The sequence below is a fragment of the Pelmatolapia mariae genome, linkage group LG2, assembly GCF_036321145.2.
Source record: "Pelmatolapia mariae isolate MD_Pm_ZW linkage group LG2, Pm_UMD_F_2, whole genome shotgun sequence".
NCBI lineage: Eukaryota > Metazoa > Chordata > Actinopteri > Cichliformes > Cichlidae > Pelmatolapia > Pelmatolapia mariae.
This window is the reverse complement of record NC_086228.1, coordinates 1,245,399-1,261,363: the sequence shown is the minus strand read 5'-3', so window position 1 is coordinate 1,261,363 and position 15,965 is coordinate 1,245,399. Positions and strand designations below refer to the sequence as shown.

The 15,965-nt window shown below is 44.0% G+C and overlaps 1 protein-coding gene across 1 annotated transcript; it reads right to left on the bottom strand.

Moving 5' to 3' along the window:
• Positions 1–133: 133 nt before the first annotated feature.
• On the bottom strand, positions 134–15,807 carry si:dkey-220o5.5 (actin filament-associated protein 1-like 2). Its single transcript, XM_063489803.1, has 16 exons — positions 15,499–15,807; positions 8,981–9,115; positions 8,808–8,885; positions 8,608–8,666; positions 6,578–6,698; positions 6,271–6,497; positions 5,921–6,100; positions 5,156–5,242; positions 4,947–5,016; positions 4,501–4,718; positions 4,300–4,409; positions 3,793–3,910; positions 3,508–3,595; positions 2,904–3,070; positions 2,697–2,807; positions 134–1,703 (listed from the first exon to the last, which is right to left on the bottom strand). Exons 1-16 carry the CDS (start codon positions 15,512–15,514, stop codon positions 1,677–1,679), a joined length of 1,812 nt encoding a protein of 603 aa, XP_063345873.1. The 5' UTR covers positions 15,515–15,807; the 3' UTR covers positions 134–1,676.
• Between the last annotated feature and the right edge of the window lie 158 nt (positions 15,808–15,965).

Genomic DNA, 15,965 nt, shown 5'->3' with positions numbered 1-15,965 from the left:
CTCTCCCACCAAAGATGCAGAGGAGGCGCCTTGTTTGAAGGCGACGCCAGTTAAATAGACGTTTGGCACAACTGGATCATAAACAAGCACTGGGAGAGTGGCTCGCTTCACAAAGGAAGATGAAAGTACAATATTAGAGAAGTACGAAGAGTTTAATCACATAAATGAGAGTGAGAGCAGCACAGCTGCTGCAGAGGTCGTGTGTGGGAGGAAATATCAGCTTACAGACGGTGTCAGTAACTCAGTGAAATAACAAGTTTGCTCCTGTTGCTCCGAGATTGAAAGGATTTCCTAAATCACATGTACATAAAAAATACTTAAAGACTGTTCTACCATCAGAAGAAGAAATAATTACACTCTATCGATATGCCACAAAAGTGTTCCTCTGACTTTTTGTACAAACAAATGATTTTACAGGTCAGTGTGGACGTTCACCTGAGAACAGCAAAGACGTGTTGTGGTTATAGACAGGAAGCCGTTATTACACTGTGCTGCTCAGTACATGCTGAAAACTGTTATTTAATTAAACCATAAAATAAATGTGCTATTAAAAAATTAAAACATCAGTGTGACGTTAAAAACTATCGCTGGATAATAAAACACATTCATACACTGAGTGGAAACGATCCACGCGAAACCATAAAAGTACAAAAGTAAATTCAGACATTTACATGTGAAAATATTTCTTTGTAGCGACGGTTTTAGCACCCCCTCTGGTCACAAGTGGTCACTGCTCATCGCTGTGGTTTTTATTCTACCTGCAGCTGAGTTTTGGTGCCTGTCTCTTTAAGGCCCCCCTCCCTAAAAGCCCACTTTCATCTGATTAGCCGTTTCTGGAAGCCTGTGGAGGGGCAGCTTACTGCATCTACGTGTCTTCCTTATAAGGAGGGTTTGTAAATTTACTAAAAAATAGTAAATAAGCATGAACACAGTATTATTAGCTAGCTGTTTTTTGTAGCTTTTTAGCTTTACTAAAAAATATCACTTCCTGTTGTTTTTTTTTAATGTAATTGTTTGGTTGGTTTAATGGATCCAGGAACTGACCTCCCAGCCCAGTGTTCATTCAGTGGTGCTAGTTTCAGTCATTATGCAAATGTCCTGTTTATAATGTTGAAACCTGCAGTCAGCTGAGACTGAAGGAGTCACCTGATGATGACGAAATGTTTCTCCCACTGAAAACGTCCAGATGAACAGAATCAACCTTTTGGGGCTTTAAGTGTAAACTTTTGAAATGGACGTGAAACAGTGAAATTAGTGACAGAGGTTTCTCTGAATTCTGTTCATCAGTTGCTGTTTACTAAAACTTTCACAGCTCGGTAAGTCTCTGTTTAGCATGTTAGCTAGCTAAAATACCAACCTTAGCACTGAACACAGTATTATTATCTAGCTGTTATCTTTCAGCTTTATTTAAAATGATTATTTCCTGTTGTTGGTTGGAAATGTAAACTTTTAAAATGGGCACGAACGAGAGATCAGCTGAGAGATCAACAGCAGCGAACGCAGTGCTCGTGACCGGCTTCATGTCGGGCATTAAGGGGTTTATTTGTTTTAATGTTAGACGTGTTAAAATGCTTTTGCACACTCTCCCTGCACCATCTCTGAATAAAATATGAAAGCTAGAAAAAAAAACAGTCCACAGTAGTTGATGGGATGTGATATTAGCCACGCAGCCGGTGTCAAGCAGCTGCTTTAGTTTCCCATTCCTAAAAAATTAATGAGAAATAGTGAAATTAGTGACAAAGGTTCCTCTGAATTGCTGCTGTTTTCTGCTCAGTAATTCAATCTCTGTTTAACATGTTAGCTAAAATGCTAACATTAGCACTAAACACACTATTATTATTTAGCTGTTAGCATTTTTAGCTAATCAATTATTAAATACTATCAGTGACACATTCTAGACCTTGTAGTACCATATCTCCCTATTAGAGCACTTCGCTCTCGCCCTCGCCCTGCGTCCCATTCCCTCGTTATGCCTCAGTGTATTTCAGCCCTGTGTTTCTCTGTCAGTGTCGCGTCATCCCCTCATGCTGGGTGGCTTCCCTGTTAAATCCAGAATTCGAAATCCTGCTCCTCACATACAAGGTCTTAAATAATCAGGCCCCATCTTATCTTAATGACCTTGTAGTACCATATCACCCTATTAGAGCACTTCGCTCTCACACTGCAGGCTTACTTGCTGTTCCTAGAGTATTTAAAAGTAGAATGGGAGGCAGAGCCTTCAGTTTTCAGGCCCCTCTTCTGTGGAACCAGCTTCCAGTTTGGATTCAGGAGACAGACACTATCTCTACTTTTAAGATTAGGCTTCAAACTTTCCTTTTTGCTAAAGCATATAGTTAGGGCTGGACCAGGTGACCCCGAATCCTCCAGTTAAAAGGGAGGTTTTCCTCCATACAGTCATCGTGCTGCTCACTTGATGACTGTGTGAGTGTTAGGGTTTTCTCTCTAGTATTGTAGAGTTTTACTTTGCACCTTGAGGTGAATGTTGTGAATTGGTGCTAAGTGAATAAGCCTGAATTGTAAAATAAGTTATACATTTGATGGCTGGATACATGAGCATAAAGAGAAATGAGGCTGATGTCAGCTCATACAATAAAATGTCACTGTAACCTGATCAGTGTGAATAACTTTGAAATCTTTGAATATGAAACTTCAGCAGCATTTCGTGCCGGGTCCATCTGTGTTTGTGCGACTCTCACCTTCCTCCTCTGGAAAACTTTTCCGTGTTCGATGAACAGCGCTGAAGGAGCCCGTCTCAGGGAGTTTTTAGCTGAAGCCGTCCGTCGCAGCAGAGGGTTCAGGATGCCAGCCTGGACCAGCAGAGACCAGATTCAGAGTAAATCTCCTCTCACAGGTAGTTCATGCACCCTCCCACAGCCACACCTGTCCAGGTTCAGTTTTCCTACCTGAGCGCGCTCACTGTAGATGGCCAGGGACTGTCTGAAGGAGGTGCGCTTGTTTTGCTTTGCGCTGGACGCCAGGTTGATCTCTGACCCCGCCCTCAGCGGCACCGCCTTCCTGTCGGTCAGCTCGAGCTTCTGAATGCTTCGCTGCACTTCGGCCGACTTCCTGTCTGAAACGCAGAGCATCCAACCGTTCCTCCATCAGCTCCACCCAGTACTCCATCTACACGTTACACTGTTTATCCAGGACTGCTCACTAACAGCTGATGATAGGAGCTTATCAGTGATTTTGGCGAGGTGTTGGTCCATAACGTTTACCTCTTATGGTCTTATGTTCACATTAAACCCAAACTTTACACTTTAGATACGATCAGATCTGAAAGTAGAGCAGTCGCCCCCTGCTGGACACTAGAAAGCGTGCAGGTTTAAGGCGTCTCAGTTTTCAGACACTGGTTCATGCACACGGCTGTTATTGTGCTTCATGTTGACCATTTCTGAATCAGCATCGCCAGGTTTTTAAGAAACTTTCAATTTTCATAATAAATGCCCAGCAAACCTAGTATAGGGAAAGTCTTTTATTTTGAAGTCGATTATTATAAGGACTCACTGTGGCCGCTGAGGACGGTGTTGCTGTAGGTCACTGAGCCTTTGGACGACACCGAGCTGCAGCGAATCGAACCCTGAGAGCCGTGGAGCTGAAAGACGACATACAGGCGACGTTACCAGTTACTCCAAATAAGATTGTTTATCTTATTCTATTCTGTTGTTTTTCCTCTTTTTTCTCTTAATTCTTTACTGCTCTTCTACTTTCTGTTGTGACCAAAATTTCCCACATGTGGGACTATTAAAGGATCATCTGATCTTATCTTAAATCCTTCGGTGCAGCCCGTACCATGTGCTCCAGGACGGAGGTGTTGGAGTAGATGGGCTGGTCTCGGCCCGCCTCGCTCAGGTGGAAGGGGTCGTCCATGTAGGTGTTGGAGGAGGGAAACCTGCGAGTCTGCAGCCCACTGAGGACGAGAGGAAGCAAAATCAGCCCTCAGCTCAGAGCCGAGATAAAGCTTTATCGGAGTTAGCGACGCTGCGCTGGTGAAATATGAACGCCACGCTCACAGAATCAGGGCTGCTTGCAAAAATAAGAGACGATTCAAAGGGCCTGACAGGTGCTGACGGCTCAGAGATACGAATGAGCACTTGTATTCAAAAAATCTTCAAATGAATAAAATGACTGTCGTGATTGTGTATTTGACAGCCCTGATTTAGCCGAATGTGACATTCAGTGTTTTTATTATAATAAATGTTATTATGATTGATCCATAAACGCTGGGTTGGGGTTGCAGTACCACGTGTGACCACTAGGACGAGCTGGTGTTTCAGCCTGAGATGATGCACCTCGTACCTGAGAGTTACACCTGAGTGCTCCTGTGTTTTGTTGTCATGGTGACAGTAATACGCAGCGCCGTCCTGCAGCAGTTTCAACCACCGCTGCTTCTCCTCTGAGCTGCTCACCTGAAGGAAGGAAGGAAGGAAGGAAGGAGGACACGTTATTGAGTAACAAGTTGAAGTGGATGAATTCAAACTTCCTGTTCCACCAGCTCACCTCCAGCACCGCCACCTGGTCATCGAGCATGCTCAGTGTGATCCTGTAGCATTGCTTGGTGTCGGGTTTGACCTCACAGCCTCTGAGCTGGACGGTGTACTGAGGCGAGCGCTCCCCCTGCACCGCCTCCTCCTCCTCTCCGAACATGTTGAGGACCCCGGCCTCCACCCGACACAGTAAACTCTGCCACTGGCAGTTCATCAGCACGTTCAGGAAACCTGCCGCAGGCAAACGCCACAGCTCAGACCTCACGTCATGTGACCTCGCTAACAGACAGGTGATGTCACAGAGGCTACATCCATCTTTGATGTACAGTTAGTTTCCATGCACATATTTTATGCGCATTTTTAATTTGTATATAAAAAACATGAACAGAAACTGTAAAAGACAGAAAAACTCTCTTCAATGATGGAATCGTGCAGTTTACTGTGCTGCTCTGTCGGTACCTTTGTTCTTGCTCAGGCTGCAGCGAGCTGAAGGTTTCTCCTCGTCAGAGTCAGACTGGACTATACTGGACTGAAGGAAGAGACACGGCATTAAGGGGAGTATGACCACGACACAGAGCAGGTTGGAGATTATTCACGCCAGGAGGCATTATGGGTAACAGAAATGTCTGTCGGTCGGTCTGTGGTGATGGTGTATCTGAGCGTCTCACCCTGCAGGACAGCAGCTGGTCTGACTTATTCAGAGACGAGTAGCTGTGCATCTCCGTTTCTCCTGCGATGCTCACCTCCTCGATCACCTTCACACAGAACAGAAAAATATTTGTGCATAAATAATTTGAAAAAAGGTGAAAGAAAACAGAGAAATGTGCCACCGGGAACAGTTCAGCTACAAACTGCGTCAGGAATCTCGCTGTCAGACTGAGATGCAGAGTTCACAGTCGGGCAGATGAAGAACACGTGTTTGAGCTTCCAAACACCGGAGTGGAAGATCTCCTTCAGACCTGCTGGCAGGTACAGGCAGGCCAGCTTTAACAGCCGTTGAAACAAAAACTTGGATGTGGGAGGAATTCTGAGCAAGGCAGTCAGTGGGGATGGGAAAGCTGCAGGGCAGTGGGAAGGAGAAGCAATTTACTGCCTGCACTTGGAGCGCTGCTGGGGAAGACTCAGGATGCTTCAGGGCCGTCCCGGTGGACACTGGGAACCTCGGGTGGTGGTTCCACTTTTTAAAAGCTCCAGCTTCGGTGGGACTGCTCAGATTCTCTTGGAAGATCTTTCCGGGAAAACTGGAGAGGATCATCTACTCTACAGGAAATCTCTGACTCAGGAGCAAAAGTGCACGAACTCTTTAGCTCAGAGGTGACTGAGAGTTCATGTATGTTTCCATGTCTGATGTAGAAACCTGCAGCCTGAGTGTGTGTAAGGACCTCATGCTGAATGTGAGCTAGTTCACGGTTCGCGTGTCGAGTGCTGCTGACCTTCTTCCACTCGTCGGCCTGCTGGAAGGTGCTGTAGCCCAGCACCAGCGTCTCCGAGCCCAGCAGCACCAGTTTGAGCTGGTGTTGGATCTTCCTGCTGCTCTTTGACTTGTAGACGAGCTGACAGCCGCGCAGGTTCAACTCCAGCTGAGGCAGCAGGTCCCGGGCGCACTTATAACACTGACGCACACAAAGAAGACACACAGGTACAAACAGGTCAAACACACCTGACCTCACAAAGAGCTGAGGCGCTTCAAAGACTCAGTGCAGTCGGTGTGGATAGAACGACACATAGTGGCCATCAGAGGGACTGCAGCCGTGTGGGCTCGTGCGTTTGTTTCCTTCCTCACCAGCAGCACGTCGTTCCTGATGATGAACAGCTCTTTGCTCCACTGTCCGAGCCACTTCCTCCTCCACAGGTACCCGCAGAGGCGGGACTCTGGCGTGGGCTTCAGGCAGGGCTGTGAGGCGCTCCACTGGATGTAGTGAGCTCTGTCCTTCACAAGCTCCTCCCCCCCATCGTCATCGTCTTCCTCATCATAGGACTCGTAGTGGCTGCTGTCTGACTCCGCCTTCTCTGGAGAAAGGAAGAGGATCACGTTTGTTTGTGTTTCTACGCCGTGTTCCTGCTTTGTCACCGTGTGTGTTTGCAGATACCAGTGTTGGACACGGTGGCGTCAGCAGGTACGTAAGGTTCTGCCTCCTCGTACGTATCTTCATCATCATCGTCACCTCCTAGACCTCCTGGAGGGTGGGGCGGCACCTTGGGGCCCTGCAGCTAAAACATGAACATCAGGTCAGGAAGTCTGAACTCAGTTTCTCTGATCGTTGGAATTTTTTGATTTGTGGTGAAACTTTGATGAAGTCATGTGAACAATCAGACGAGCCGAGACGAGGCTCATCAGTCCCAGCGTCTCCTCTTCTTCATGAAGAGCTAAATGTGTGTTTAGGACTAGTTTGTGTTGTTACTATTGGTTGGTTGGTACCATGAAGTGAGTTTGAGCTTGGCTGAATCACCTGATGAAGTTTTTAGTGTTAGAAAGTAGGTTTGTTTATTTTTAAATCCTGATTTTGTAACCTGCTCAGGATGAAGTTGCACTCTGACCTTTGGCAAATCAGTGTTCAGTAACTTTTCACAGGTTGTAACTTAAAACATGAGACCTGAGCAGATTCATTTGGATCAGTTTGGCTTCCTCTCATTTATTCAGATTTTCTACATTTTTCTGTTAAGATGAATTTGTCTGATCTCACACACTTAATGGTGATTTCTTATAAATTTACTGAGAATTTAATCTTTAAGAGAGCAGCGTGTGTGTGTGTGTGTGTGTGTGTGTGTGTGTGTACGGGTTCGTACTATCCTGGTGGGGACCAAAATCTGACTTTTACTATCCTGGTGGGGACTTTCTGCACCGTGGGGACCAAAATCCAGGTCCCCTCGGGGTTGAAAGCAATTTTCACACTCAAAATGCGGTTTTACTGTCAGGGTTACAATTAGGTTATGGTTAGGTTTAGGGTAAGGGTTAGGGTTAGGCATTCATTTTTAATGGTTAGGGTTAGGGTAAGGGGCTAGGGAAAGCATTATGTCAATGGGATGTCCCCACGAGGATAGCAAACCAGACATGTGTGTGTGTGTGTGTGTGTGTGTGTGTGTGTGTGTGTGTGTGTGTGTGTGTGTGTGTGTGTGAGAGAGAGAGAGAGGGAGTGACAGGAAGTTCAGTGTTTACATATGATCTCTTTGCTATCGGTCTTCCTATTGGCTCAGACCTGTGCAGAGGGAGGAAGTGGTCACCGATGGCGGCTGATTAGCATCTGGGCTACGTGATGGATGGATGGAAAACACAGACACACACACACACACACAGAGTTGTGCTGCCGTCTCCTCCCAAACCTCAGGAGGACTCGGTCTGTCATTACTGACCCACATCACAGAGCCTCCTCCTCCTCCTCCTCCTCCTCCTCCTCTCTTTCTGCTCCACTTCTCTTTGACCTCAGAAGAAAAATCCTGAAGCTGTTCAGAAACAGATTTTTGTCCCTTCCTAGTAAAGAAATTTGTGTTCACATCATCGTGTTTGTCACGTGAAACTTTTCCTCCACCTGTCGCTCCTGCTCTTCATCACGAGGAGTGTGATCAGCAGCTGTTTCTCACTCTGGTGCGTTTGATTTAACCACCATCTCCTGAACAGAATAAAAGCTCTTTTGTGAGTTTTATCTCTGTTTTCAGAGCTTTTTGATACATAAACTAAGACTTCTTGTTATTTATCAGGCAGATAATAAACTACATTCACATTTTTAGACCCAACCTTGAGCCGCCACGCTGGACTTATTTTTATTAATCAAGCACAGCAGTCAGACACTTCATGTAATTAATTAATGAGAGATAATTAAAATATCATCTGATTAAAGAGCTGCAGCCTCACACTGTGTTTATATAGTTTAGTCATCATTTTTCTATTATTTCTGTTTACTGTTTGTGTTTATATTTTATTTTAATATTTTACTTTTTTACTTACATTTTATTGTTATTTTGATTCACATTCAGTCTTAACTAATAATTTTTTATGTTGTTTTTATTAGTGAGTTTTCATTCACATTTCATTGTTGCTGTATTGTTTGTTTGTTTGTTTTTATGTGTTGCTTCAGTTAGCTCAGTGGTGGAAACCAGTATGACCAGTAAGGCTGATGCTCACCCCGTTCCTCAGCCACGCAGACAGGTCCTGATTTGAGACCAGCTCAGAGGCCCGGACAGCTGTGGATACAACAACAACAACAACAACACAGAGCTTTCATGAAGTCTTCAGGATTCGCAGGTTTACGTGAACTCGGTTTATGAGTGAAAATCGTATTTCGCATTATTCCGATGTGTCTTGAAGGCAGCATTAAGGTGTACCTTTTGCAGGTGTGTCTGTCAGCTCGTTGCTAGGAGACGATGATGGACAGCTCATGATCATGTACTCGGCATCTTCCACTGAAAACACAGCAGGAAACACTTTTATTCGGGTGTCTGTGGGTTTGGTAGTACTCTGAGTATCAGCAGTAATGTGAGTACTGGTGTGTTTTTACCTGGAGCGTCCTGATTCTGCAGCGTGGACAGCAGCTCTGAGATGGATTTCTTCTGAGCCTGAGCGATGTAACTCAGGTTCTCTGAGTCCAGAACAGACAGGAAGGACTGCAGATCCCAGATCAGCTTGGCCAGCACTGGATACAGACAGACAGACAGACAGTCGGACGGACGGTCGATCGTCTGGATGTCTGTTTGAGCTCATTAACCAGGAGGAAAATGAGTTTACAGACTTTATCTCGACCTCACAGCGAGTCACAGTTTAACTGACTGCTGAGCCATGAGTCATGTTTGTTCTCACACTCTCGGTATCTGATGTCGCTGTTTACACGCCAACAGACACTCTGTCTGTCTGTCTGTCTGTCCACAGACTCTAATGTTTAAACTTTGCAGCAGAAACAAACATGTTTACAGCCTGACACACAAACTGTTTGGTCTCTGTGGATCATTTTCCTCCTTCATAACAACTATGGGACGGACGGGATGGTCATAGTTTGCATTATTAGGGGGCGTGGTCTCTTTGACTGACAGGTGGATGGTGACACAGGCAGCTTCACCTGAACTGGACCCCTGGACTCCAGCTTACCACTCCACCCTCTCATCCAAAATATGGACACTGATATCTCAGTCTTGCATTTTCTTTCTTCATTTTGGTCCAGCCATGGGGGGTCGGGGGGTACTGGGGTGGATGGGAGGGCTGCCTCCTGTGCTCGTGCTCAACAGGGTGTCGGTGGAAATGATGCTGCTGTTTATTGAAGGCCGAGGAGGAGGGTGGGGGGAAGGCATGTTAGGAGGAAGTGAGAGAAAAGGAAAGACAGGAGTGTGGAGGTGACGCTGGGGCCGGAGGAAAAGAGGAGGATCACAGATGTAGTGATGGAGGACATCCACAGGGTTGGTGTGACAGTGGAGGATGCTGGGATGGGGGGAGATGAATAATAATAAGAATGTTCTTTCTTCATCTCCGAGTGGAGTGATTAATTTTGGCCGTCTTCTCCTTCAAATCGACCTCAACACTCATTTATGTCTCTCAGAAAGAGACTGAATATGGACGGTGCAGGTTCAACCACACCATCGGCTGCTTGGTTGGAGCTGATACGGCGGCTGAACCAGCCCAGGAAAAACGAGGTTCTTCTCTTTTCTTTGTCATGTTTGGGATAAATTCACTCTTACTTTAGTTCTGATAAATAAGTGGATACAGCAAAGTGAGTGTCTGACCCACAGCTGCAATTTACATGAATCCAGATGTGATTCATGATTCTGAAATGTAAAAATATCTGAGGACTGAAGAGGTTTATGCAGTTTCCTGGATGTTAAAAACTGCATATTTGCATCATTTCTTTGAGATTTTGGGATTCACTATGAGGAGCCTGTGTTTGTGCAGATTGTTCCTGTGGCGGGTGGGTTTGCTCCCACAGTCGGAACACGCGTGTGCTGAGTGTAAGCTGGCCGAGAGAGATAAGATCCATTTTTGTTTTTGTTTCTCTACTCTGAGTTTCAATATTGAGTTTTCTCTCATGTGATAACAAAAACGAAACAACGAACTTTTCGAGTTCCTGTGCACAGATTCAGGTGATGTAACTGTCTTTACTCTGAGTTAAATATTGGCAGGAGCCAGGAGCTTATCAGTTTGCATCCTGTCATTAATTAACACATGAAGGCCAGAACATCTGCATATTTGTGCAGGGAACATTTACCTGAACAGGTGCGGTCAGACTGTTGTTCTGTATGAAACTGACATTTTATTACGATCATCTGAGGATGCAGATGAGGAGCTGATGTGCGTTTCTGTCTGAGAGTGAAGAATCAGCATCTTGTTTTTCTGCCTTTGAATGATTTCAGCTCTTATCTTCTGAAGTGAAACAGAGTGAGTATTCATTCACACACAACAACAGCTTCATTCATAACACGAACACAGACGGACTTCATCACAGTTTTCATGTTTAATCAACCTGCTCGTAGCAAACTGACCGTCCCCCGTCAGCTTTACTTATATTAAAGTTATTCATGTGCACCCTCACAGACGGGCATTCAAAAGACCTCTAGAACCTCTCTGCGATCTCCAGTCACACAACCACCATGAAGGTTTCTAGAACACCCTCGCTCACCAGTTTAACTTTCCAGAGGATGAACAGAACCTCTTCAGTAACAACCACAACCTCTTAAAGTTCCCTCTTCACAGATAACCACTTAGGAGATGTCTCAAACCCCATCCAAAACTACACAAATCATTACTAGAACCAACATTAGCACGTCTGAAACATCCTCAGAGGCCAGCGCAACCTTCTCAAGAAAAACTAGAATCTCTTCAACCTCCTAAAGAGTATGTAAGAAAAATACCTCATAGACCTGTAGAACATCACCTCACAACCACCTTGAGGATTTCAGAGACCAGCATGACCTCCTAAAGGATGACTAGAACCTCTTCAATGGCGACAAAACTTCCCTTAGCACCACAAAAGCCCACTTCACAGATAAATAGAACCTCCTAATAAACCTTTACAACCTTCAGTCATGACTAGATTCACATTAAGGACACGGAGGACATCCTCAGTAATGACCAGAGTTTCCTAAAGCTATTACCTGACAATAACTGTGGCTTCAGACCATCCAGGAAGTGAAGCTCTGAACACTAATTAGCATCTGTGTGTGTGGATGCAGTATTTATACACGGATATGGGATACAGCGACACAGAGTAGGTGTAACTAAGTAAAGGTTTTCAGTCTTTAATGCTTTTCTGTTGTTGTTTGGACGTAAACTGTACTGAGTCATCATCAGTACAACACAGAGCAGAACATGTAAAAACATGCAGCGGAAACAGCAGCTGATTGTCCGGCGGCTCATTCATACAGAAAGGCCGAGTCCATTCACGCTGTGAGCCGAGTGGGAGACGAGGGTTAAATGTTCCTGATTAACTCCTCTGATGCTGATTTTAATCCAACTGCTGTTTAAGCAGTGAGCTGCAAATTCCTCAAACACCCACAAACCCAGAAGACAAACAACAACAGCAGAAAGGAGACAGAGACGGACGGCTGCTGGACGCAGAATCAAGAGTTTGTGTTGCTGAACGCTGCTTATCTGACCATCTGCATCACTTCCTGTCTCGGGCTTTGATGTTGCAGTGCACACATTCAGGCCTGTTTACATCATTAGTACATTAACTTCCATTCATTTCCTGGACACTTATCCTTAAACCATAACCTAAACGAATCCGTCAAAAACAAATAACTCGACTGACCACAGCGACGCATCCATCTTAAAAATATTCTGCTTCAGCAGTTTAAACTAAAAGTCACGTTTCCAGCTGAAACCGGTCACACTACAGTACCAATGGTGTCCATCATAACAATGATATCCTAACAACATTATGCAGCAATTACATCCAACCACGAAGCAGTTTGTCCAGCGTTGTCCAATCAGGGGGCAGTCGTTGGAACCACAGAGCTCGTTCAGGTTCTGATACTCGATAACTGACTGTCGTTGGGCATTAGATCATCTACACTTACATAAACCTGTTTACAGCGCTGCGAAAAACATTTTTACTGTTTCTTTTTTTGCTATTTGTCACATTTATGTTTCTCAGATCATCAAATAAAATGTAATGTTATGTTGAATCACTTTGTCACAATTAATTCAATTCAGTTTTATTTATACGGCGCCGAATCACAACAGCAGTCACCTCGAGGTGCTTTATAGTGTAAGGGAGACCCTACAATAATGCATATGTGGTATGTTTTAACATAGACGAGGTAGTTTTCCTAATAACTTAATTCATCATTTAAAAACTGTGAAAGAAGCTCCCACAGAGGCTGAACATGCAGTTCCTCTAACGTCCAGCAGGGGCACCAGCAGTCAGTCAGTCCCACAGACGTCCACATTATAATCTGACAGCAGAAATAAACATGTTTACAGCCTGATACACAAACTGTTTGGCCCTGTGTCGCTGAGCTGATCGCTGTCTGTGAGGCTTCACCACCGCTAATCGTTTCACAACATGGAAGCAACCAAAACGCTATGAAAATCCCTGAAACCCATGGGTGAAGTCACATGATTACGTCCGTGTTTTTTCTGTAGAAAACATCATTTTTATTCTGTAAGGGAGAACCTGTCACAATCCATCCTCCTGCTGCTGTGGAGTCTTTATCACACCGATGGTATGTTAGCAACGCAACAATCAGAAATACCCATCTGTCCTCGTCTATCCTCCTTCCTCCACCTCATCATCATCGCTTCCTCCTCCTCCTCCCGCTGCTGCTCTCTGGAGACTGAGCTAATAGACTGTTTAGATTTTCTGTGTGTTTGTGTCTTTAAAGTATCCACACCAACAATTTTAACATTTTTCTGCCATTAAGTCAGATTGTTTCCTGACCTCATGTGCTAATCGCTGACTAAAAGGAGTGTTCTGATGTTTCCCAGCTCCTCCTGGTAGTGCTCAGTCTGAGGTACAAGAGCTACTCAAAATTTATAGGAAAAACTTTAAATTAGCTCTGAAAACAGGAAATAGATTTTACTTGTTTCCCATTAATCATCCCATGACCTCCTTTGATTTATTGGTGACCTCTTGGGGGGGCTGACCCTATTTTAAAAACCATCATCTACTATATATAACGTAGATAAAACAGCCCCAATGGGGACGTACTGCTGATGCATTTTACTGCAAAACCTGTACTTCAGTTACACAAAGCTGAACATACTTTAGTTTCTCATTTACACGTTGGACACGTTGCTGAGTATTTTTACCTCGTTACATGTGGTACTGTTACTTCAGGGAGTTATCTAGATACACTGATCTCTCTAATCACTTTGGTTTGCTCTAATCAGAGTTACTTGTTGTTACAAACAACAATAAAAATGCAAAGTGGGTACGGGTCCCGGTTAGCAGCAGGTTGGTGGTGAGGTGGTCAGCCTCCAGCTGGAAGCGGGTCAGTTTGAGGAAACAGCAGCGCAGTAACGTAACTGTTTCTGCTCTCTTGCCAGCCAGATTAAAGAAAGCTGCTCCACACCCTGCTGCACACATGTTTGTACTTCTGTGATTGTGAGGACCTTCTGAGGCCTTTCACGGGCCCCTAACCTAAGCCTCTTTTTAACCTGAACCCTTAAACTAAATCCAAACCCACAAACGGGCCTTTAAGAGTCCGTCCTCACAACACAGAAGGGTCCTTAAAAAGTCAATAAATACATAGGTCCCCACAAAGATAGCTGTGCAAGTACCCACACACAGGCGGTGAGGAGAAATCCTGTCTTTCAGATAATTTTAGGGTTTGGTTTTCATGGTAAAGTAACTTAAATCACTTTCAGCTTTTTCTAAACTTTTCAACTGGAGCCAGTTATAGCAGCATCATGGCCCTTTTCCTTCTGTCAACACTTCCTTTGATTTAAAGCTGCTTTGGCCACAGATACATACATGCTCATATACAAAGTGTTTCTCACATGATACAGAAGATAAATTAAACTGTTAGAGAACAGCATGGCTTTTTGCTGTTTATTTATACCGATTTTAATGAATGAATTTAAACTATCTAATCAACCAGTCATTTGAAATCAAGTTTATTACCACCATCTAAATATTTTATACACAATACAACACAAGCCTGAGGTTAGTTTGATTTTTTCATAACTACAAAAGTAAAACATCCCAAAATAATAAATATAGTACAACTCATAACAACTCACAGCTGACCTCTAGTGGTCACATGAGTCAGCAGCCAAAACATCAGGTATATATATTAATATGATAGACAAACATGGAAATAAACATAAAAGCTGCATATCAGGTAATGCTAGCTAGCTCAGATACTTGCTAATAAGTAACATCCAGTCAGAATCCCTAAATTTCTCTTCCTGGATTGGTCTGTTACTACAGTGACCTCACAGCAGCTGTATTATTGGTCTGATGATGTCATTAAAATGCTCCGAAAGGCTCCAACAGCACAAACACGGTCCAAAGGTCCAGTTCAGGTGACGCTAGCAGACAGCTAGCAGCTACAGCCACCTCCGTCACCATCCACCTGTCAGTCAAAGAGGCCACGCCCCTAATAATGCAAACCTTAAACCTTTTACAGGTGACCTATACAATCCGCCACAAATATACCTACAGAGACCGAACAGTTTATATCGGGCTGTAAAAGTGTTTATTACTGCTCTAAAGTTTTAACATGGGAGTCTATGGGGACCGACTCACTGCTGCCCCCGGTGGAAACTGGAGGAACTGCAAGTTTTGGCCCTGGTAATTGTTGAGTGCTTTGTTAGTACTTTATTACAATTAGTTTTAACATTTTTTTCCACGTGATGTGAAAAGAATACGTGGATGTTAAACACGTTAAAGGAAAGTTTCAAAGTAAATCTCCATTTGTAATCAGATTACATCTGAAACATGCATGCTGTGTATTTTTTCATTCATGTGAAACATTTTTAAATATATAAAACAAATATCAGGTAACGTCAGGTTTCATGTGTGGATGAGTTTTATGCCTCTGTCGTTATTCCTGAAACATCTGTAGGACTTGTTGTGGGTCACGGTACCTTTCTGTTTGTCCATGTCGGTCGTCTCAGTGTCTGCTGATCCTCAGGCTCATATCTCTGCTAAAGAATCCAACATCAAACGGCAAACAGATTTCCTCCTCCCTGAACTCCCTCTATCTGCTCTGTGAGAAGCAGTTTGAGTTCTGCCAGGCGAGTCTGTCTGAGCGCGTCTGTGACCTCAGCACAGGAGGGAGGAGAGAGAGGGCGGGCCAGCGCTGTCATTATGCACGGGCATGGACAAAAACACAGAGAAACCTTAAATACAAAGTCACTTTAACAATGTGCCCACTGTTATCATCTAGTACACAAACACATTTAGAAAATACACAAGAAGAAAAATATCTGCTAATATTCTGGCTTTAAGGGTTTCTTCAGTGATGCTCCACAAACTAAAGTAATAATAATAATAATAATAATAATAATAATAATAATAATGATAATAATAATAATAATAATAATAATAATAA